This window comes from Oncorhynchus keta, chromosome 19 (assembly GCF_023373465.1).
Source record: "Oncorhynchus keta strain PuntledgeMale-10-30-2019 chromosome 19, Oket_V2, whole genome shotgun sequence".
Lineage (NCBI taxonomy): Eukaryota > Metazoa > Chordata > Actinopteri > Salmoniformes > Salmonidae > Oncorhynchus > Oncorhynchus keta.
This window is the reverse complement of record NC_068439.1, coordinates 87,298,045-87,323,598: the sequence shown is the minus strand read 5'-3', so window position 1 is coordinate 87,323,598 and position 25,554 is coordinate 87,298,045. Positions and strand designations below refer to the sequence as shown.

Genomic DNA, 25,554 nt, shown 5'->3' with positions numbered 1-25,554 from the left:
GTAGGCGAGCAGGCCAGAGGTGGATGAACGCAGTGCCCTTGTTTGGGTGTAGGGCCTGATCAGAGTAGGGCCAATACCAGGTGAGACCATAACATCACCCCCCTTAACCTTCTCAATACCAGGTGAGACCATACCTTGAACCACTCAAACCCCAGTTACAGACAACGATACCAGGTGAGACCGTAACTATAACACTCACAGCCTTTTATGTTCCAGTTCCTATTCTAGTTCTCTAGTTGTCTGTATCTATTACATCGGCCCTGTCGAGGTGGGACACTGGACCCTCCCCCCCTCCTCCTCCTCTTCCTCCCCTCCAACCATCCCTCTCCTCCTTCCTCCAGACCCTCGCCAGTCTCAGTCATCTCCTTCCTGGTCCTATGAGCAGCCCTACCCGTCCTACCTGAGTCCTATGACCTCCCCATCTGTCCACTCCACCACGCCCCTCTCCTCCAGCCGAGCCACCGGCCTGCCCAACATCACTGACCTGCCCCGCCGCCTGCCAGGTAACACAGACACACGAACACTGACGCGTACGCACTAACCCACTCACACACACACACACTCTCACACACACACTCTCACACACACACACTCACACACACACACTCTCACACACACACTCACACACACACTCTCACACACACACTCTCACACACACACTCTCACACACACTCTCACACACACACTCTCACACACACACTCACACACACACACTCACACACACACTCTCACACACACACTCTCACACACACACACACACACACACTCACACACACTCTCACACACACACTCTCACACACACACACTCACACACACTCACACACACACTCACACACACACACTAGAAATAAACAATAACTAACACCAAGAATCAGATTAAATGACTCTGTGATTTGATTCTCTTTAACTCTGTTGGATTTCAAAATAGCCACTTCTACCCCAGCTAGCACATAATGTTCTGAGAACCATATGTTTCTTCAAGCTAGGTGGGAGTATGGTTGTCCTATGGTTATTTATCATACAACCTTCCCACAACGTTCTGGGAACGGTGCAGGATTGGCATTGGAACACAGCACATTTAAGTAACTTGACAAAAAAAAGATAATTTTCTAATTGTTTTTCATTACTTTAACAGCTTTTTCCCCAAAAGTTCAAACATGGTTACATTTCATTTTCATTTTGGTTCTAGCAACGTTCTCCAACTGGTTTGACATTTGGGAATGTTCTCAAATAGAAACAACATTCTTCTGTGGGAATGTTTCGTCCAGATTTACTCATGGTTGTATTTCACGTCAAGTTCTCAATTTGTTCTAAGAACGTTAAGAAAACCTTCCATAAAAACAAGATACATAAAATCATTAACATATACATTCCGTTCTTCAACAAAACTCTCTTTCTCCTCTACCTTGTTAAGTGTGTTGGCCACGCCCACTAATTTGCCACACCTGATCTTAATGAGTGCTCGTTTCCTTTGAAATGGGGTCTGTTTGAATAGACTAAAATGAACAGCTTTGTATGCGTAAAAAATACATGTTGGCTAGGTCGAGCCTGGTAGCACAATGGACTAATTCCATGGATGGAGAACAGAAGACTATTGGTGTCACAAAAATAAATGGGTTTGCATAATTAATGCCTAAAAAAAATTAATTCCCATTGTCGTGTCTTTGGCATCATTAAAAGTGACTGTTATTTTATCAAATCAATTCAATTAACCATTTACAGTTGTGTAGCTGATGCTCCATGTGGTTTAGGTCAAAACTATTCGCAATAACAGCTCATGCTGTGGGTTTGCTCAACCTGTGCCACCTCAGCTTACACCAAGGTACGCGTGGTCTGAAGAGGATTTCCTCAGTAGGGTTTTTTATTCGTAACATTAGAAAAGGTGGTTCTATGATGCCTGATCATGTCTGTGCTCACGGGGGCGGGCCAATGACTTAGTTCAACTTTGAAGGGATTCTCTCACTTTTAAAAGGTTTAACATCACATTACATAATTTCACAAATAGTTTATTCTTTACTCATTAATTTTATACAAGAATTAGATGCAAACCAACATTATTGAGAAATGTACACATTCAGAGATATAGTTATGTGTTATGTGTTTCCTGTCCTCTCCGAGGTCACCAAATGAAACACACTCGTCCCTTTAGTTTCCACGGACCATTCCCACCATCAAACAAGTGGACATTTTGTTTCAAATTCCCCTTTTGGAGATTTAGGAGTTCGGCCACGTGAAATCCTTTGTTCTCTCTATGTCTCTCTTTCTTCATGGCCAGGGGGAGAGAGTCTCCTCCAGGAATGTATAACCTGAGATAACAGAACCTGGGTGTAGGAGAGAGTGGGAAGCAGTGATCTATACCCAGAAAGGGCCACGTCATGACACCATGTGTCCTATCTGTGCTTGGAGTTCAAAACAGTTAAAAAAAAAATCTAAAATAACCTCTTACTAAAACCTCCCAGGAAGGCTTTAAAGGAACCACAGTAAAACGTTCTCTGAACCTCCCTGGAACCACAGTAAAACGTTCTCAGAACCTCCCTGGAACCAGAGTAAAACGTTCTCAGAACCTCCCTCGAACCACAGTAAAACGTTCTCAGAACCTCCCTGGAACCACAGTAAAACGTTCTCAGAACCTCCCTCGAACCACAGTAAAACGTTCTCAGAACCTCCCTGCAACCTAAACATAAACATTCCCAGAACAAGCATATTTTCACTTCTGTTCTCTAAGAACATAAAAAATGTTCAGTTTTACCAGTCAGGAAACATATGGTTTCCTTCCTACAACCAATTTGAAACTGAAACCATATGTTCCAAACTGCCAAGGGAACCAATGTGCTAGCTGGGAAGTGTTTGCTACAGTCTGTCAGACACATAGCGTGGGTCTGTTGTCCTCTGTTTGTTCATTCTCCTGTAGACTTTAGATATATTGGGGCTAAGGGGTGTGGCCTACCTGACTGGTTCCCTAAGCAGCGGTTAGCACAGATCAGATTTTTTTATCCGTGATGTGAGACTTTTGATCCACGAGGACTCTGGGTAATAACAGGACCGGCATAATGACAGACTGAGGGACAAAGAAGCCACTTTATACGCCGCCTCCTTCGCAATGTATGCTGGGTATTTAAAACGTCCATTATTGTCCGGACAGCAGAATCTGTCCCTCTCTCTCCATCTCACTTCATCCTCTCCCTCCAGCTCTCTATCTCTCCCTCCTCTTTCTCCATCCATCTCTCTCTTCACCCGCTACTGGCAATATATACTTTTACTTATAATGAAGTCCATCCATCTGTCCTTCAGGATAAAGACCTAAGTGACTGTAAAACTCCCTTTGGGCCCTCAGTTTCACAAGTCTCAATGGAGACGATGGCAAGGGATGAGAGTCATCAGTCCGGTTTCGGCTGTGTCTTTATTAGTTTCAGCGCAGGAAATGACCTCTCTATGGATGCTGTTGTGGTTGGTATAGTGAGGAGCAGCTGCTGTAACTTCGATGCCTCTGGGACCATCTGTGTCATGCTGGAACAAAGAGGAGGTGATTTGTCTCGTTGTGAACTGTACAACCTGTACAAGATCAGCCTTAAATCTAATGACATCAAAGTACTTGGTATATTTTGACTCTCGTTTTGATGGTGGTGTCGAACTTTGTTGCAATTGTTTTTTGCAGTCCACTAAACCAAGGAAATGAAGTTCACTAAAGTGGTCAAACTCTCATCAGAACATTGATATTATCCAGTAGATGTTCTAATCTGATCAGCTGTTTACTACGAGTTTAGCTTTCAGCCAGTCCCAGATCATTGCATTTGATTTGCTCATCGAAACGGTTGCCTCCATTCCAGTGCTTTCTGATACGGCAGACACCAGAGGCGGCTGGTAGGGGGCGGACATAGGAGGACGGGCTCGTTGTAATGGCTGGGATGGAGTAAGTGGAACGGAGTCAAACATGTGGTTTCCATATGTTTGCTGTGTTTGAAACCTCTCCATTCATTCCATTCCAGTCATTACAATGAGCCTGTCCTCCTATAGCACCTCTCACCAGCCTCCTCTGGCAGAAAAACATGTCCAGCTCATTGTTTATTTGAAAATTCCAAACAGCTAACACAGTAGTGGTCTCTGAATGGGTTGCTAACTAAAGTTCCATCATGAGCCATGAACCAGCAGCTAACACAGTAGCGGTCTCTGAATGGGTTGCTAACTAAAGTTCCATCATGAGCCATGAACCAGCAGCTAACACAGTAGCGGTCTCTGAATGGGTTGCTAACTAAAGTTCCATCATGAGCCATGAACCAGCAGCTAACACAGTAGCGGTCTCTGAATGGGTTGCTAACTAAAGTTCCATCATGAGCCATGAACCAGCAGCTAACACAGTGGTGGTCTCTGAATGGGTTGCTAACTAAAGTTCCATCATGAGCCATGAACCAGCAGCTAACACAGTGGTGGTCTCTGAATGGGTTGCTAACTAAAGTTCCATCATGAGCCATGAACCAGCAGCTAACACAGTGGTGGTCTCTGAATGGGTTGCTAACTAGAACAGAGTCAATGTGGAGGCTATATACAGGTACCATACAGAGTCAATGTGGAGGCTATATACAGGGGGTACCGGTACAGAGTCAATGTGGAGGCGATATACAGGTACCATATAGAGTCAATGTGGAGGCTATATACAGGGGGTACCGGTACAGAGTCAATGTGGAGGCTATATACAGGGGGTACCGATACAGAGTCAGTGTGGAGGCTATATACTGAGGGTACCGGTACAGAGTCAATGTGGAGGCTATATACAGGGGGTACCGATACAGAGTCAATGTGGAGGCTATATACAGGGGGTACCGGTACAGAGTCAGTGTGGAGGCTATATACAGGGTGTTACGGTACAGAGTCAGTGTGGAGGCTATATACAGGGTGTTACGGTACAGAGTCAATGTGGAGGCTATATACAGGGGTTACCGGTACAGAGTCAATGTGGAGGCTATATACAGGTACCATACAGAGTCAATGTGGAGGCTATATACAGGGTGTTACGGTACAGAGTCAATGTGGAGGCTATATACAGGGTGCTACGGTACAGAGTCAATGTTGAGGCTATATACAGGTGCCATACAGAGTCAATGTGGAGGCTATATACAGGGTGTTACGGTACAGAGTCAATGTGGAGGCTATATACAGGGGGTACTGGTACAGAGTCAATGCGGAGGCTATATACAGGGGGTACCGGTACAGAGTCAAAGTGGAGGCTATATACAGGTACCATACAGAGTCAATGTGGAGGCTATAGACAGGTACCATATAGAGTCAATGTGGAGGCTATATACAGGTACCATACAGAGTCAATGTGGAGGCTATATACAGGTACCATACAGAGTCAATGTGGAGGCTATATACAGGTACCATACAGAGTCAATGTGGAGGCTATATACAGGGGGTACCATACAGAGTCAATGTGGAGGCTATATACAGGTACCATACAGAGGCAATGTGGAGGCTATATACAGGGGTTACCGGTACAGAGTCAGTGTGGAGGCTATATACAGGGTGTTACGGTACAGAGTCAATGTGGAGGCTATATACAGAAGGTACTGGTACAGATTCAATGTGGAGGCTATATACATGGGGTACTGGTACAGAGTCAATGTGGAGGCTATATACAGGGGGTACTGGTACAGAGTCAATGTGGAGGCTATATACAGGGGGTACTGGTACAGAGTCAATGTGGAGGCTATATACAGGGGGTACTGGTACAGAGTCAATGCGGAGGCTATATACAGGGGGTACCGGTACAGAGTCAAAGTGGAGGCTATATACAGGTACCATACAGAGTCAATGTGGAGGCTATAGACAGGTACCATATAGAGTCAATGTGGAGGCTATATACAGTGTGTTACGGTACAGAGTTAATGTGGAGGCTATATACAGGGTGTTACGGTACAGAGTCAATGTGGAGGCTATATACAGGGGGTACCGGTACAGAGAACAGTCTATGACTAGGGTGACTTGAGTCTTTTTTTGACAATTTTTAGGGCATTCCTCTGACGCCGCCTGATATAGAGGTCCTGGATGGCAGGAAACTTAGCCCTCTGAAGTGCCTTGCGGTCGGAGGCCGAGCAGTTTCCATACCAGGCAGTGATGCAACCAGTCAGGATGCTCTCGATGGTGCAGCTGTAGAACCTTTTGAGGATCTGAGGACCCATTCCAAATCTTTTCAGTTTCCTGAGGGGGAATATTCTTTGTCGTGCCCTCTTCACGACTGTCTTAGTGTGTTTGGACCATGTTAGTTTGTTGGTGATGTGGACACCAAGGAACTTGAAGCTCTCAACCTGCTCCACTACAGCCCCGTTGATGAGAATAGGGGAATGCTTGGTCCTCCTTTACCTGTAGTCCACAATCATCTCCTTTGTCTTGATCACGTTGAGGGAGAGGTTGTTGTCCTGGTACCACACGGCCAGGTCTCTGACCTCCTCCCTATAGGCTGTCTCATCGTTTTCGATGATCAGGCCTACCACTGTTGTGTCATCGGCAAACTTGATGATGGTGTTGGAGTCGTGCCTGGCCATGCAGTCGTGAGTGAACAGGGAGTACAGGAGGGGACTGAGCACACACCCCTGAGGTAATCCCGTGTTGAGGATCAGCATGGTGGATGCGTTGTTTCCTACCCTCACCACCTGGGGGCGGCCCGTCAGGAAGTCCAGGATCCAGTTGCAGAGGGAGGTGTTTAGTCCCAGGGTCCTTAGCTTAGTGATGAGCTTTGAGGGCACTATGGTGTTGAACACTGAGCTGTAGTCAATGAACAGCATTCTCACATAGGTGTTCCTTTTGTCCAGGTGGGAAAGGGCAGTGTTGGAGTGCAATAGAGATTGCATCATCTGTGGATCTGTTTGGGCGGTATGCAAATTGGACTGGGTCTAGGGTTTCTGGGATAATGGTGTTGATTTGAGCCATGACCAGCCTTTCAAAGCACTTAATGTCTACAGACGTGAGTGCTACGGGTCGGGAGTCATTTAGGCAGGTTACCTTAGTGTTATTGGGCACAGGGACTATAATGGTCTGCTTGAAACATGTTGGTATTACAGACTTGGTCGGCGCATGCTCGGAGTACACGTCCTGGTAATCCATCTGGCCCTGCAACCGAGTCAATCTTAGTCATGTATTGAGCCTTTGCCTGATTGATGATTCGTCGGAGGGCATATCGGGATTTTTTTATAAGCTTCTGGGTTAGAGTCCCGCTCCTTGAAGCCGGCAGCTCTTCCCTTTAACTTATTGCGGATGTTGCCTGTAATCCATAACTTCTGTGACTTGTGGGTTACTCCTCAATGCCCTCAGAGTAATCCCGGAACACATGAACACTTAATCCCGGAACATATCCCAGTCCTGTATCTGCTTCATCTGACCACTTTCTTATTGACCGAGTCACTGGTGCTTCCTGATTTAGTTTTTGCTTGTAAGCAGGAATCAGGAGGATAGAAGTATGGTCATATTTGCCAAATAGACGGCGAGGGTAACGGTTTTCTTCTGTTGAAAGAGAGGCGGACCAAAATGCAGCGTGGTTAGTTTCGTATTTAATAAAGATGAAAATACAACAATCTACAAAACAAGAAACGTGAAAAAAACGGCACAGTCCTATCTGGTGTCACAAACACAGAGACAGGAACAATCACCCACAGAACCCAACACAAAACAGTCCTATCTGGTGCCACAAACACAGAGACAGGAACAATCACCCACAAAACCCAACACAAAACAGTCCTATCTGGTGCCACAAACACAAAGACAGGAACAATCACCCACAGAACCCAACACAAAACAGTCCTATCTGGTGCCACAAACACAAAGACAGGAACAATCACCCACAAAACCCAACACAAAACAGTCCTATCTGGTGCCACAAACACAAAGACAGGAACAATCACCCACAGAACGCAACACAAAACAGTCCTATCTGGTGCCACAAACACAAAGACAGGAACAATCACCCACAAAACCCAACACAAAACAGTCCTATCTGGTGCCACAAACACAAAGACAGGAACAATCACCCACAAAACCCAACACAACACAGTCCTATCTGGTGCCACAAACACAAAGACAGGAACAATCACCCACAAAACCCAACACAAAACAGTCCTATCTGGTGCCACAAACACAAAGACAGGAACAATCACCCACAAAACCCAACACAAAACAGTCCTATCTGGTGCCACAAACACAAAGACAGGAACAATCACCCACAGAACGCAACACAAAACAGTCCTATCTGGTGCCACAAACACAAAGACAGGAACAATCACCCACAGAACGCAACACAAAACAGTCCTATCTGGTGCCACAAACACAAAGACAGGAACAATCACCCACAAAACCCCACACAAAACAGTCCTATCTGGTGCCACAAACACAAAGACAGGAACAATCACCCACAGAACCCAACACAAAACAGTCCTATCTGGTGTCACAAACACAAAGACACACAGTCCTATCTGGTGTCACAAACACAAAGACAGGAACAATCACCCACAAAACCCAACACAAAACAGTCCTATCTGGTGTCACAAACACAAAGACAGGAACAATCACCCACAAAACCCAACACAAAACAGTCCTATCTGGTGCCACAAACACAAAGACAGGAACAATCACCCACAAAACCCAACACAAAACAGTCCTATCTGGTGCCACAAACACAAAGACAGGAACAATCACCCACAGAACGCAACACAAAACAGTCCTATCTGGTGCCACAAACACAAAGACAGGAACAATCACCCACAAGAGACCTAAAGAATATGGCTGCCTAAATATGGTTCCCAATCAGAGACAACGATAAACACCTGCCTCTGATTGAGAACCACTCTAGGCAACCATAGACTTACCTAGAGTACTACTCTAACCACAATCCCATAACTACAAACAACCGCCGACAAAACAAACCACATAAATCCCCATGTCACACCCTGGCCTAACCAAAATACTAACGAAAACACAGAACACTAAGACCAGGGCTTGACAGCGAGCGAGATCTTTGTATGCGTCTCTGTGTGAAGTAAAGGTGAGAGTTTTTTTCTCTCTGGTTTCACATTTAACATGCTAATAGAAATGAGGTAAAATTGATTTAAGTTTCCCTGCATTAAAGACCCCGGCCACTAGGAGCGCCGCCTCTGGATGAGCATTTTCCTGTTTGCTAATGCCAGCATTGGTTTGTGGTGGTAAATTGACAGCTACAAAAAATACAGATGAAAACTCTATTGGTAGATAGTGTGGTCTACAGCTTATCAGGTGAGCAAAACCTTGAGACTTCCTTAGATTTTGTGCACCAGCTGTTGTTTACTCGTATGCATAGACCTTGTCTTACCAGAGGCTGCTGTTCTATCCTGCCGAAAAACATTTAAACCCACCAGCTGTATGTTATTCCTGTCGATACAGTATATAACAGCCAGCTGTATGTTATTCATGTCGATACAGTATATAACAGCCAGCTGTATGTTATTCATGTCGATACAGTATATAACAGCCAGCTGTATGTTATTCCTGCCGATACAGTATATAACAGCCAGCTGTATGTTATTCCTGTCGATACAGTATATAACAGCCAGCTGTATGTTATTCCTGTCGATACAGTATATAACAGCCAGCTGTATGTTATTCATGTCGATACAGTATATAACAGCCAGCTGTATGTTATTCATGTCGTCGTCCAGCCACGACTCGGTGAAACATAAGATATTGTAGTTTTTAATGTCTTGTTGTTAGGATATACGTGATCATAGTTTGTCTATTTATTTATCGATTGATTGTACGTTGGCTAATAGGACCGATGGTAAAGGTAGATTACCCTCTCGGCGACGGGCTACCTGGGTTAACTGCCTTGCTCAGGGGCAGAACGACAGACCTTGTCAACTTGAGGATTTGATCCAGCAACCTTTACTGGCCCAACGGTGTTACCACTAGAACACCTGCTGCCCCATATATCTCAAGAGAAGCTCACTGCCCAAAAAGTAAGGTGGAAACTTATAGCTGCACTTCCTAACCTACACAATTTATGACCATATTAGAGACACATATTTCCCTCAGATTACACAGACCCACAATTCATAAAAAATATAATTTTCTCCACAATCACCCGACCTCAACCAAATTGAGATGGTTTTGGATGAGTCGGCAAAGCAGCCAACAGGTGCTCGGTATATATGGAAACTCCTTCAAGACTGTTGGAAAAGCATTCCAGGTGAAGCTGGTTGAGAGAATGCCAAGAGTGTGCAAAGCTGTCATCAAGGCAAAGGGTGGCTATTTGAAGAATCTCAAATTTTAAATATATTTTGATTTGTTTAACACTTTTTTGGTTACTACATGATTCCATATGTGTTATTTCATAGTTTTGATGTCTTCACTTCCTTTTTACAATGTAGAAAATAGTAAAAATTAAGAGAAACCCTTGAATGGGGGTATGTGTTCTAAAACCTTTGAACAGTAGTGTACATTTTCAATACTTTATTTGAATCCACCAATCAAATTGACCAAAAAAATGTTCCATATATTTAAAAGGTCCGTGTCTGCATGGCACTCAAGGGTACAGAAAAACCCTGCTTCTCGAAGCAGCTAGGCTGCACAGCTGAAACAGAGCAGTACCTAGTTTTTGTCAGACCCGCATTCTGGAAGCCACGCACTGCAAGCCTGGGTATGTGGTCGAGACTAACGAATATCAGCACCACCAGCTTGCACCTCCACCTGAGGCCACATTCACAATGAGCACCTCCCCCTGGCCTCTCCCCACAACAACATGAGCAGCCCACTTCCACAATGAGCACCTACACCTGAGGTACTTTCACAATGAGCACCTCCCCCTGAGGTACTTTCACAATTAGCACCTCCCCCTGGCCTCCCCGCACAACAACATGAACAGCCCACTTCCACAATGAGCACTTCCCCCCACAACAATATCTGGTGTATTTGGCACACAGGAAAACACATCATCACATCATCACATCATCATCATCACATCATCACATTAACACATTAACACATTAACACATTAACACATCATCACATTATCACATTAACACATCATCACATTAACACATCATCACATCATCACATTATCACATTAACACATCATCACATTATCACATCATCACATCACATTGTCATCAAATCATCACATTAACACATTAACACATTAACACATTAACACATCATCACATTATCACATCATCACATTAACACATTAACACATCATCACATCATCACATCATCACATTAACACATTAACACATCATCACATTAACACATCATCACATTAACACATTAACACATTAACACATTAACACATTAACACATCATCACATTAACACATTAACACATCATCACATTAACACATCATCACATCATCACATTAACACATCATCACATTAACACATCATCACATTAACACATCATCACATTAACACATCATCACATCATCACATTAACACATCATCACATCATCACATCATCACATCATCACATCATCACATTAACACATCATCACATCATCACATTAACACATCATCACATTAACACATTAACACATTAACACATTAACACATTAACACATTAACACATCATCACATCATCACATCATCACATTAACACATCATCACATTAACACATTAACACATCATCACATTAACACATCATCACATCATCACATTAACACATCATCACATTAACACATTAACACATCATCACATTAACACATCATCACATTAACACATCATCACATTAACACATCATCACATTAACACATTAACACATCATCACATTAACACATTAACACATCATCACATTAACACATCATCACATCATCACATTAACACATCATCACATTAACACATTAACACATCATCACATTAACACATCATCACATTAACACATTAACACATCATCACATTAACACATTAACACATTAACACATCATCACATTAACACATTATCACATCATCACATTAACACATCATCACATTAACACATCATCACATCATCACATCATCACATTAACACATCATCACATTAACACATTATCACATCATCACATTAACACATCATCACATTAACACATTATCACATCATCACATTAACACATCATCACATTAACACATCATCACATCATCACATTAACACATTAACACATCATCACATCATCACATCAACACATCAACACATCATCACATCAACACATCATCACATTAACACATCATCACATCATCACATTAACACATCATCACATCATCACATTAACACATTAACACATCAACACATCATCACATCATCACATCATCACATCATCACATCATCACATTAACACATCATCACATCATCACATTAACACATCATCACATCAACACATCAACACATCATCACATCAACACATTATCACATTAACACATCATCACATTATCACATCATCACATTAACACATCATCACATTAACACATCATCACATCATCACATTAACACATCATCACATTAACACATCATCACATCAACACATCAACACATCATCACATCAACACATCATCACATTAACACATCATCACATCATCACATTAACACATCATCACATCATCACATTAACACATCATCACATCAACACATCAACACATTAACACATTAACACATCATCACATCATCACATCATCACATCATCACATCATCACATTAACACATCATCACATTAACACATCAACACATCAACACATTAACACATTAACACATCATCACATCATCACATCATCACATCATCACATCATCACATTAACAGATCATCACATCATCACATCAACACATCATCACATTAACACATTAACACATCATCACATCATCACATCATCACATCATCACATCATCACATCATCACATTAACACATCATCACATTAACACATCAACACATTAACACATTAACACATCATCACATCATCACATCATCACATCATCACATTAACACATCATCACATTAACACATCAACACATTAACACATTAACACATCATCACATTAACACATCATCACATTAACACATCAACACATTAACACATTAACACATCATCACATTAACACATCATCACATCATCACATCATCACATCATCACATCATCACATTAACACATCATCACATTAACACATCAACACATCAACACATTAACACATTAACACATCATCACATCATCACATCATCACATCATCACATTAACAGATCATCACATCATCACATCAACACATCATCACATTAACACATTAACACATCATCACATCATCACATCATCACATCATCACATCAACACATTAACACATTAACACATCATCACATCAACACATTAACACATCATCACATCATCACATCATCACATCATCACATCAACACATTAACACATTAACACATTAACACATTAACACATCATCACATTAACACATTAACACATCATCACATCAACACATTAACACATCATCACATCATCACATTAACACATTAACACATTAACACATTAACACATCATCACATTAACACATTAACACATCATCACATCATCACATTAACACATCATCACATTAACACATTAACACATCATCACATCATCACATTAACACATTAACACATCATCACATCATCACATTAACACATCATCACATTAACACATTAACACATCATCACATCAACACATTAACACATCATCACATCATCACATCATCACATTAACACATCATCACATCATCACATCATCACATTAACACATCATCACATTAACACATTAACACATCATCACATCAACACATTAACACATCATCACACATTAACACATCACATCATCACATTAACACATCATCACATTAACACATCATCACATCATCACATCATCACATTAACACATCATCACATCAACACAACACATTAACACATCATCACATTAACACATTAACACATTAACACATCATCACATTAACACATCATCACATTAACACATTAACACATCATCACATCAACACATTAACACATCATCACATCATCACATCATCACATTAACACATCATCACATCATCACATCATCACATTAACACATCATCACATTAACACATTAACACATCATCACATCAACACATTAACACATCATCACATCATCACATCATCACATTAACACATCATCACATTAACACATTAACACATTAACACATCATCACATCATCACATCATCACATCATCACATTAACACATCATCACATTAACACATTAACACATTAACACATCATCACATTAACACATCATCACATCATCACATCATCACATCATCACATTAACACATCATCACATTAACACATTAACACATCATCACATTAACACATTAACACATTAACACATCATCACATTAACACATCATCACATTAACACATTAACACATTAACACATCATCACATTATCACATTAACACATCATCACATTAACACATTAACACATCATCACATTATCACATTAACACATCATCACATTATCACATTAACACATTAACACATCATCACATTATCACATCATCACATTAACACATCATCACATTATCACATTAACACATTATCACATTAACACATTAACACATCATCACATTATCACATTAACACATCATCACATTATCACATTAACACATTAACACATCATCACATCATCACATCATCACATCATCACATCATCACATTAACACATTAACACATCATCAAATCATCACATCATCACATCATCACATTAACACATTAACACATTAACACATCATCAAATCATCACATCATCATCATCACATTCATTCACATTAACACATCATCACATTAACACATTAACACATTAACACATCATCACATTATCACATTAACACATTATCACATTAACACATTAACACATTAACACATTAACACATCATCACATTAACACATCATCACATTAACACATCATCACACACATTAACACATTATCACATTAACACATCATCACATTAACACATCATCACATTAAACACATCATCACATTAACACATTAACACATTAACACATTAACACATCATCACATTAACACATCATCACATCATCACATCATCACATTCACATTAACACATCATTAACACATTAACACATTAACACATTAACACATTAACACATAACACATTAACATCATCACATCACATTAACACATTAACACATTAACACATCATCACATCATCACATTAACACATCATCACATTAACACATCATCACATTAACACATCATCACATTAACACATTAACACATTAACACATTAACACATTAACACATTAACACATCATCACATTAACACATTAACACATTAACACATCATCAAATCATCACATCATCACATTAACACATTAACACATCATCACATTAACACATTATCAAATCATCACATTAACACATCATCACATCATCACATTAACACATCATCAAATCATCACATCATCACATTAACACATCATCAAATCATCACATCATCACATTAACACATCATCACATTAACACATTAACACATCATCAAATCATCACATTAACACATCATCACATTAACACATTAACACATTAACACATTAACACATTAACACATTAACACATTAACACATCATCACATTATCACATTAACACATTAACACATTAACACATTAACACATTAACACATCATCACATTAACACATTAACACATCATCACATTATCACATTAACACATCATCACATTAACACATTGTGATCAAATCATCACATCATCACATCATCACATTAACACATCATCAAATCATCACATCATCACATTAACACATTAACACATTATCACATTAACACATCATCATCAATGAATGTTTATGGATGTGTGCTGTTAGTGAGACTACTCATCTCACCAGTGGTGAAAAAAGTACCCAACTGCGGATATCTAGGGGCACACTCAGACATATCTGCGGATATCTAGGGGCACACTCAGACATATCTGCGGATATCTAGGGGCACACTCAGACATATCTGCGGATATCTAGGGGCACACTCAGACATATCTGCGGATATCTAGGGGCACACTCAGACATATCTGCGGATATCTAGGGGCACACTCAGACATATCTGCGGATATCTAGGGGCACACTCAGACATATCTGCGGATATCTAGGGGCACACTCAGACATATCTGCGGATATCTAGGGGCACACTCAGACATATCTGCGGATATCTAGGGGCACACTCAGACATATCTGCGGATATCTAGGGGCACACTCAGACATATCTGCGGATATCTAGGGGCACACTCAGACATATCTGCGGATATCTAGGGGCACACTCAGACATATCTGCGGATATCTCGGGCACACTCAGACATATCTGCGGATATCTAGGGGCACACTCAGACATATCTGCGGATATCTAGGGGCACACTCAGACATATCTGCGGATATCTAGGGGCACACTCAGACATATCTGCGGATATCTAGGGGCACACTCAGACATATCTGCGGATATCTAGGGGCACACTCAGACATATCTGCGGATATCTAGGGGCACACTCAGACATATCTGCGGATATCTAGGGGCACACTCAGACATATCTGCGGATATCTAGGGGCACACTCAGACATATCTGCGGATATCTAGGGGCACACTCAGACATATCTGCGGATATCTAGGGGCACACTCAGACATATCTGCGGATATCTAGGGGCACACTCAGACATATCTGCGGATATCTAGGGGCACACTCAGACATATCTGCGGATATCTTGGGGCACACTCAGACATATCTGCGGATATCTAGGGGCACACTCAGACATATCTGCGGATATCTAGGGGCACACTCAGACATATCTGCGGATATCTAGGGGCACACTCAGACATATCTGCGGATATCTAGGGGCACACTCAGACATATCTGCGGATATCTAGGGGCACACTCAGACATATCTGCGGATATCTAGGGACACACTCAGACATATCTGCGGATATCTAGGGGCACACTCAGACATATCTGCGGATATCTAGGGGCACACTCAGACATATCTACGGATATCTAGGGGCACACTCAGACATATCTGCGGATATCTAGGGGCACACTCAGACATATCTGCGGATATCTAGGGGCACACTCAGACATATCTGCGGATATCTAGGGGCACACTCAGACATATCTGCGGATATCTAGGGGCACACTCAGACATATCTGCGGATATCTAGGGGCACACTCAGACATATCTGCGGATATCTAGGGGCACACTCAGACATATCTGCGGATATCTAGGGGCACACTCAGACATATCTGCGGATATCTAGGGGCACACTCAGACATATCTGCGGATATCTAGGGGCACACTCAGACATATCTGCGGATATCTAGGGGCACACTCAGACATATCTGCGGATATCTAGGGGCACACTCAGACATATCTGCGGATATCTAGGGACACACTCAGACATATCTGCGGATATCTAGGGGCACACTCAGACATATCTGCGGATATCTAGGGGCACACTCAGACATATCTGCGGTTATCTAGGGGCACACTCAGACATATCTACGGATATCTAGGGGCACACTCAGACATATCTGCGGATATCTAGGGGCACACTCAGACATATCTGCGGATATCTAGGGGCACACTCAGACATATCTGCGGATATCTAGGGGCACACTCAGACATATCTGCGGATATCTAGGGGCACACTCAGACATATCTGCGGATATCTAGGGGCACACTCAGACATATCTGCGGATATCTAGGGGCACACTCAGACATATCTGCGGATATCTAGGGGCACACTCAGACATATCTGCGGATATCTAGGGGCACACTCAGACATATCTGCGGATATCTAGGGGCACACTCAGACATATCTGCGGTTATCTAGGGGCACACTCAGACATATCTGCGGATATATGCCTTTTGTTTGGGAGAGAGAAGGTCTTTATTTTCATTATCTTTTTCTATTTAACCTTATGTAACCAGGTAAGACCCATTGAGGGCGACCTGGCAAGAAGGCAAAACAGGGAAATAGGAACGTGTACAAAATACAAAAAACACACCAAAGACAAAGATACAATTGAAGATCAGAAACAAGAGCAGTTGGTCACAAACAGTGTTGTCAATCAGAGTCTTAAAAACAGACAAGGACACCAACTCCCCTAACTTTACAATCTACTGAAGCATGTTCCAAGATGAAGGGACATTATGGGAAAAAATATTGTTTCCCCATTTCAGTTCTAGCCTCAGGAACAGACAAGGACGGCAGCGACTGTGAACGAAGACTGTATTGAGTGACTGATCTGGTCAGTAAAGAACAGAGATACAAAGGGAGTTGTCCCATCAATGTTTTGTACACAAAAGTGTTCCAGTGCTTTAGCCTCCTGGTGGAGAGAAAGGTCCATTACACCACAGTTTACAGATCACAGTGATGGGTCAGTGATCGAGCGTTGGTAATACATCTTAAAGCACCATGATACAGCACTGATTGAAATAAGTGCTTTGAACAAGAATCTTTTGAATAATCAATATTTTTATATTTATTTCACCTTTATTTAACCAGGTAGGCCAGTTGAGAAAAAGTTCTTATTAACAACTGCGACCTGGCCAAGATAAAGCATAGCACATAGATATGTCTGTGACCTGGCTAAGATAAAGCATAGCATATAGATATGTCTGAGTGTGTCTGTGACCTGGCTAAGATAAAGCATAGCACATAGATATGTCTGTGACCTGGCCAAGATAAAGCATAGCATATAGATATGTCTGTGACCTGGCCAAGATAAAGCATAGCACATAGATATGTCTGTGACCTGGCTAAGATAAAGCATAGCACATAGATATGTCTGTGACCTGGCCAAGATAAAGCATAGCACATAGATATGTCTGTGACCTGGCCAAGATAAAGCATAGCACATAGATATGTCTGTGACCTGGCTAAGATAAAGCATAGCATATAGATATGTCTGAGTGTGTCTGTGACCTGGCTAAGATAAAGCATAGCATATAGATATGTCTGAGTGTGTCTGTGACCTGGCCAAGATAAAGCATAGCATATAGATATGTCTGCGACCTGGCTAAGATAAAGCATAGCATATAGATATGTCTGTATATAGATAAATAGATAGATACATAGATAGATAGATAGATAGATAGATAGATAGATAGATAGATAGATAGATAGAGTGCCTTGCGAAAGTATTCGGCCCCCTTGAACTTTGCGACCTTTTGCCACATTTCAGGCTTCAAACATAAAGATATAAAACTGTATTTTTTTGTGAAGAATCAACAACAAGTGGGACACAATCAAGAAGTGGAACGACATTTATTGGATATTTCAAACTTTTTTAACAAATCAAAAACAGAAAAATTGGCGGTGCAAAATTATTCAGCCCCTTTACTTTCAGTGCAGCAAACTCTCTCCAGTATGTTCCTTGTTCTTCATGATGCTCTCTGGGCTTTTAATCGGACCTCTGAGACTATCACAGTGCAGGTGCATTTATACGGAGACTTGATTACACACAGGTGGATTGTATTTATCATCATTAGTCATTTAGGTCAACATTGGATCATTCAGAGATCCTCACTGAACTTCTGGAGAGAGTTTGCTGCACTGAAAGTAAAGGGGCTGAATAATTTTGCACGCCCAATTTTTCAGGTTTTGATTTGTTAAAAAAGTTTGAAATATCCAATAAATGTGGTTCCACTTCATGATTGTGTCCCACTTGTTGTTGATCCTTCACAAAAAAATACAGTTTTATATCTTTATGTTTGAAGCCTGAAATGTGGCAAAAGGTCGCAAAGTTCAAGGGGGCCGAATACTTTCGCAAGGCACTGTATGTCTGAGTGTGTCTGCGGCCAAGACTTGTTCCTGAAATAGAAACACATCTCCAACTTCAGTTTCTTAGGAGGTGAACCTATCAATGTGCTGTTTAAAATCCAGCTTTTTCATGTAACCAAGTCCCAAGATACTTATAGGAGGTGAACCTATCAATGTGCTGTTTAAAATCCAGCTTTTTTCATGTAACCAAGTCCCAAGATACTTATAGGAGGTGAACCTATCAATGTGCTGTTTAAAATCCAGCTTTTTCATGTAACCAAATCCCAAGATACTTATAGGAGGTGAACCTATCAATGTGCTGTTTAAAATCCAGCTTTTTCATGTAACCAAATCCCAAGATACTTATAGGAGGTGAACCTATCAATGTGCTGTTTAAAATCCAGCTTTTTTCATGTAACCAAGTCCCAAGATACTTATAGGAGGTGAACCTATCAATGTGCTGTTTAAAATCCAGCTTTTTCATGTAACCAAATCCCAAGATACTTATAGGAGGTGAACCTATCAATGTGCTGTTTAAAATCCAGCTTTTTCATGTAACCAAATCCCAAGATACTTATAGGAGGTGAACCTATCAATGTGCTGTTTAAAATCCAGCTTTTTCATGTAACCAAATCCCAAGATACTTATAGGAGGTGAACCTATCAATGTGCTGTTTAAAATCCAGCTTTCTCATGTGACCACATCCCAAGATACTTATAGGAGGTGAACCTATCAATGTGCTGTTGAAGGCCAACAGCAGGGCATGGTCAACAGTGTTGAAGGACAACAGCAGGGCATGGTCAACAGTGTTGAAGGCCAACAACAGGGCATGGTCGACAGTGTTGAATGCCAACAACAGGGCATGGTCAACAGTGTTGAAGGCCAACAACAGGGCATGGTCAACAGTGTTGAAGGCCAACAGCAGGGCATGGTCAACAGTGTTGAATGCCAACAACAGGGCATGGTCAACAGTGTTGAAGGACAACAGCAGGGCATGGTCAACAGTGTTGAAGGACAACAGCAGGGCATGGTCAACAGTGTTGAAGACCAACAGCAGGGCATGGTCAACAGTGTTGAAGACCAACAGCAGGGCATGGTCAACAGTGTTGAAGGCCAACAGCAGGGCATGGTCAACAGTGTTGAAGGACAACAGCAGGGCATGGTCAACAGTGTTGAAGACCAACAGCAGGGCATGGTCAACAGTGTTGAAGACCAACAGCAGGGCATGGTCAACAGTGTTGAAGACCAACAGCAGGGTATGGTCAACAGTGTTGAAGACCAACAGCAGGGCATGGTCCACAGCGTCCAAGGCTGTCAATAAAAAGTGAAACAGTGAATTTTCTTGTCCTGAGCATCTAGAATATCACCTGCAACCTTATTTACAGCAGTAATTGTACTATGCTTGGCTCTAAAACACGACTGGAATTTAGATAAAACTGAGTTATTATAAAGAAAGTCTTTCATTCCAAAACTTTTGCCAGTGCAGACAGTTTAGATATGGGACGATAATTATCCAACTGGGACGGATCTCCACCCTTATGTAAAGGGTGTGACATAGGCTGCTTTCCAGACTTTTGGAATGGTATTACACACCAAGGAAATATTTAATATCTGAGTGAGAGGGGCAGCAATGATCTCTGCACCGATAGTTGTTTACATAAGGGTTCAATTGATCCGGACCAGCTGCTTCCTTTATATCAATAGATTTGAGTGCCTTTACAACTTCTGAAGGCTCAATCTCTGTAAAAATTAAATAGATGAACCGTAGACCGGCACGCGTCAGTTTCACACAGCCTCGGTTTCACACAGCCTCGGGTTTCACACAGCCTCGGGTTTCACACAGCCTCGGGTTTCACACAGCCTCGGGTTTCACACAGCCTCGGGTTTCACACAGCCTCGGGTTTCACACAGCCTCGGGTTTCACACAGCCTCGGGTTTCACACAGCCTCGGGTTTCACACAGCCTCGGGTTTCACACAGCCTCGGGTTTCACACAGCCTCGGGTTTCACACAGCCTCGGGTTTCACACAGCCTCGGGTTTCACACAGCCTCGGGTTTCACACAGCCTCGGGTTTCACACAGCCTCAGTTTCACACAGCCTCAGTTTCACACAGCCTCGGGTTTCACACAGCCTCGGGTTTCACACAGCCTCGGGTTTCACACAGCCTCAGTTTCACACAGCCTCAGTTTCACACAGCCCCAGTTTCACACAGCCTCAGTTTCACACAGCCTCAGTTTCACACAGCCTCAGTTTCACACAGCCCCGGGTTTCACACAGCCTCGGGTTTCACACAGCCCCAGTTTCACACAGCCTCAGTTTCACACAGCCTCAGTTTCACACAGCCTCAGTTTCACAGCCTCAGTTTCACACAGCCCCAGTTTCACACAGCCTCAGTTTCACACAGCCTCAGTTTCACAGCAGCTCAGTTTCACACAGCCCCAGTTTCACACAGCCTCAGTTTCACACAGCCTCAGTTTCACACAGCCTCATTTTCACACAGCCTCATTTTCACACAGCCTCAGTTTCACACAGCCTCAGTTTCACACAGCCTCAGTTTCACACAGCCTCAGTTTCACACAGCCTCAGTTTCACACAGCCCCAGTTTCACACAGCCTCAGTTTCACACAGCCTCAGTTTCACACAGCCTCAGTTTCACACAGCCCCAGTTTCACACAGCCTCAGTTTCACACAGCCTCAGTTTCACACAGCCTCAGTTTCACACAGCCCCAGTTTCACAGCCCCAGTTTCACACAGCCTCAGTTTCACAGCCTCAGTTTCACACAGCCTCAGTTTCACACAGCCTCAGTTTCACACAGCCTCAGTTTCACACAGCCTCAGTTTCACACAGCCTCAGTTTCACACAGCCTCAGTTTCACACAGCCTCAGTTTCACACAGCCCCAGTTTCACACAGCCCCAGTTTCACACAGCCTCAGTTTCACACAGCCTCAGTTTCACACAGCCTCAGTTTCACACAGTCTCAGTTTCACACAGCCCCAGTTTCACACAGCCTCAGTTTCACACAGCCTCAGTTTCACACAGCCTCAGTTTCACACAGCCTCAGTTTCACACAGCCTCAGTTTCACACAGCCTCAGTTTCACACAGCCCCAGTTTCACACAGCCCCAGTTTCACACAGCCTCAGTTTCACACAGCCTCAGTTTCACACAGCCTCAGTTTCACACAGCCCCAGTTTCACACAGCCTCAGTTTCACACAGCCTCAGTTTCACACAGCCTCAGTTTCACACAGCCTCAGTTTCACACAGCCTCGGGTTTCACACAGCCTCAGTTTCACACAGCCTCAGTTTCACACAGCCTCAGTTTCACACAGCCTCAGTTTCACACAGCCTCAGTTTCACACAGCCTCAGTTTCACACAGCCTCACAGAGCCTCACACAGCCTCACAGAGCCTCACACAGCCTCACAGAGCCTCACAGAGCCTCACAGAGCCTCACAGAGCCTCACACAGCCTCATTTGAGATGTGAGGAAGGAGTTCATTAACAAATAAAATGCCCAGCGTTAACAACATCCTCATTATCAAATCAAATCAAATTGTATTTGTCACATACACATGGTTAGCAGATGTTAATGGTCACATACACATGGTCAGCAGATGTTAATGGTCACATACACATGGTTAGCAGATGTTAATGGTCACATACACATGGTCAGCAGATGTTATTGGTCACATACACATGGTTAGCAGATGTTAATGGTCACATACACATGGTTAGCAGATGTTAATGGTCACATACACATGGTTAGCAGATGTTAATGGTCACATACACATGGTTAGCAGATGTTAATGGTCACATACACATGGTTAGCAGATGTTAATGGTCACATACACATGGTTAGCAGATGTTAATGGTCACATACACATGGTTAGCAGATGTTAATGGTCACATACACATGGTTAGCAGATGTTAATGGTCACATACACATGGTTAGCAGATGTTAATGGTCACATACACATGGTTAGCAGATGTTAATGGTCACATACACATGGTTAGCAGATGTTAATGCGAGTGTAGCGAAATGCTTGTGCTTCTAGTTCCGACAATGCAGTAATAACCAACAAGTAATCTACCTAACAATTCCAAAACTACTACCTTATAGACACAAGTGTAAAGGGATAAAGAATATGTACATAAAGATATATGAATGAGTGATGGTACAGAGCAGCATACAGTAGATGGTATTGAGTACAGTATATACATATGAGATGAGTATGTAAACAAAGTGGCATAGTTAAAGTGACTAGTGATACATGTATAACATAAGGATGCAGTCGATGATGTAGAGTACAGTATATACGTATACATATGAGATGAATAATGTAGGGTATGTAAACATTATATTAGGTAGCATTGTTTAAAGTGGCTAGTGATATATTTTACATCATTTGCCATCAATTCCCATTATTAAAGTGGCTGGAGTTGAGTCAGTGTCAGTGTGTTGGCAGCAGCCACTCAATGTTAGTGGTGGCTGTTTAACAGTCTGATGGCCTTGAGATAGAAGCTGTTTTTCAGTCTCTCGGTCCCTGCTTTGATGCACCTGTACTGACCTCGCCTTCTGGATGATAGCAGGGTGAACAGGCAGTGGCTCGGGTGGTTGTTGTCCTTGATGATCTTTATGGCCTTCCTGTGACATCGGGTGGTGTAGGTGTCCTGGAGGGCAGGTAGTTTGCCCCCGGTGATGCGTTGTGCAGACCTCAATACCCTCTGGAGAGCCTTACGGTTGTGGGCGGAGCAGTTGCCGTACCAGGCGGTGATACCCGACAGGATGCTCCCGATTGTGCATCTGTAGAAGTTTGTGAGTGCTTTTGGTGACAAGCCAAATTTCTTCAGCCTCCTGAGGTTGAAGAGGCGCTGCTGCGCCTTCTTCACGATGCTGTCTGTGTGGGTGGACCAATTCAGTTTGTCCGTGATGTGTACGCCGAGGAACTTAACACTTACTACCCTCTCCACTACTGTCCCATCGATGTGGATAGGGGGGGTGTTCCCTCTGCTGTTTCCTGAAGTCCACAATCATCTCCTTAGTTTTGTTGACGTTGAGTGTGAGGTTATTTTCCTGACACCACACTCCGAGGGCCCTCACCTCCTCCCTGTAGGCCATCTCGTCGTTGTTGGTAATCAAGCCTACCACTGTTGTGTCGTCCGCAAACTTGATGATTGAGTTGGAGGCGTGCGTGGCCACGCAGTCGTGGGTGAACAGGGAGTACAGGAGAGGGCTCAGAACGCACCCTTGTGGGGCCCCAGTGTTGAGGATCAGCGGGGTGGAGATGTTGTTGCCTACCCTCACCACCTGGGGGCGGCCCGTCAGGAAGTCCAGTACCCAGTTGCACAGGGCGGGGTCGAGCCCCAGGGTCAACGAGCTTGGAGGGCACTATGGTGTTAAATGCCGAGCTGTAGTCGATGAACAGCATTCTCACATAGGTATTCCTCTTGTCCAGATGGGTTAGGGCAGTGTGCAGTGTGGTTGAGATTGCATCGTCTGTGGACCTATTTGGGCGGTAAGCAAATTGGAGTGGGTCTAGGGTGTCAGGTAGGGTGGAGGTGATATGGTCCTTGACTAGTCTCTCAAAGCACTTCATGATGACGGAAGTGAGTGCTACGGGGCGGTAGTCGTTTAGCTCAGCTACCTTAGCATTCTTGGGAACAGTAACAATGGTGGCCCTCTTGAAGCATGTGGAAACAACAGACTGGTATAGGGATTGATTGAATATGTCCGTAAACACAC

At 42.7% G+C, this 25,554-nt stretch overlaps 1 protein-coding gene across 1 annotated transcript in view; it reads left to right on the top strand.

Annotated features, from left to right (window-relative positions):
* LOC118383487 (runt-related transcription factor 2-like) overlaps positions 1-25,554 on the top strand; it is a 123,392-nt gene that overhangs the window by 87,251 nt on the left and 10,587 nt on the right. The window contains exon 5 of the mRNA XM_052471744.1: positions 342-503. Coding sequence (XP_052327704.1) covers positions 342-503 — 162 coding nt within the window. The remainder of the gene's footprint in view (positions 1-341; positions 504-25,554) is intronic.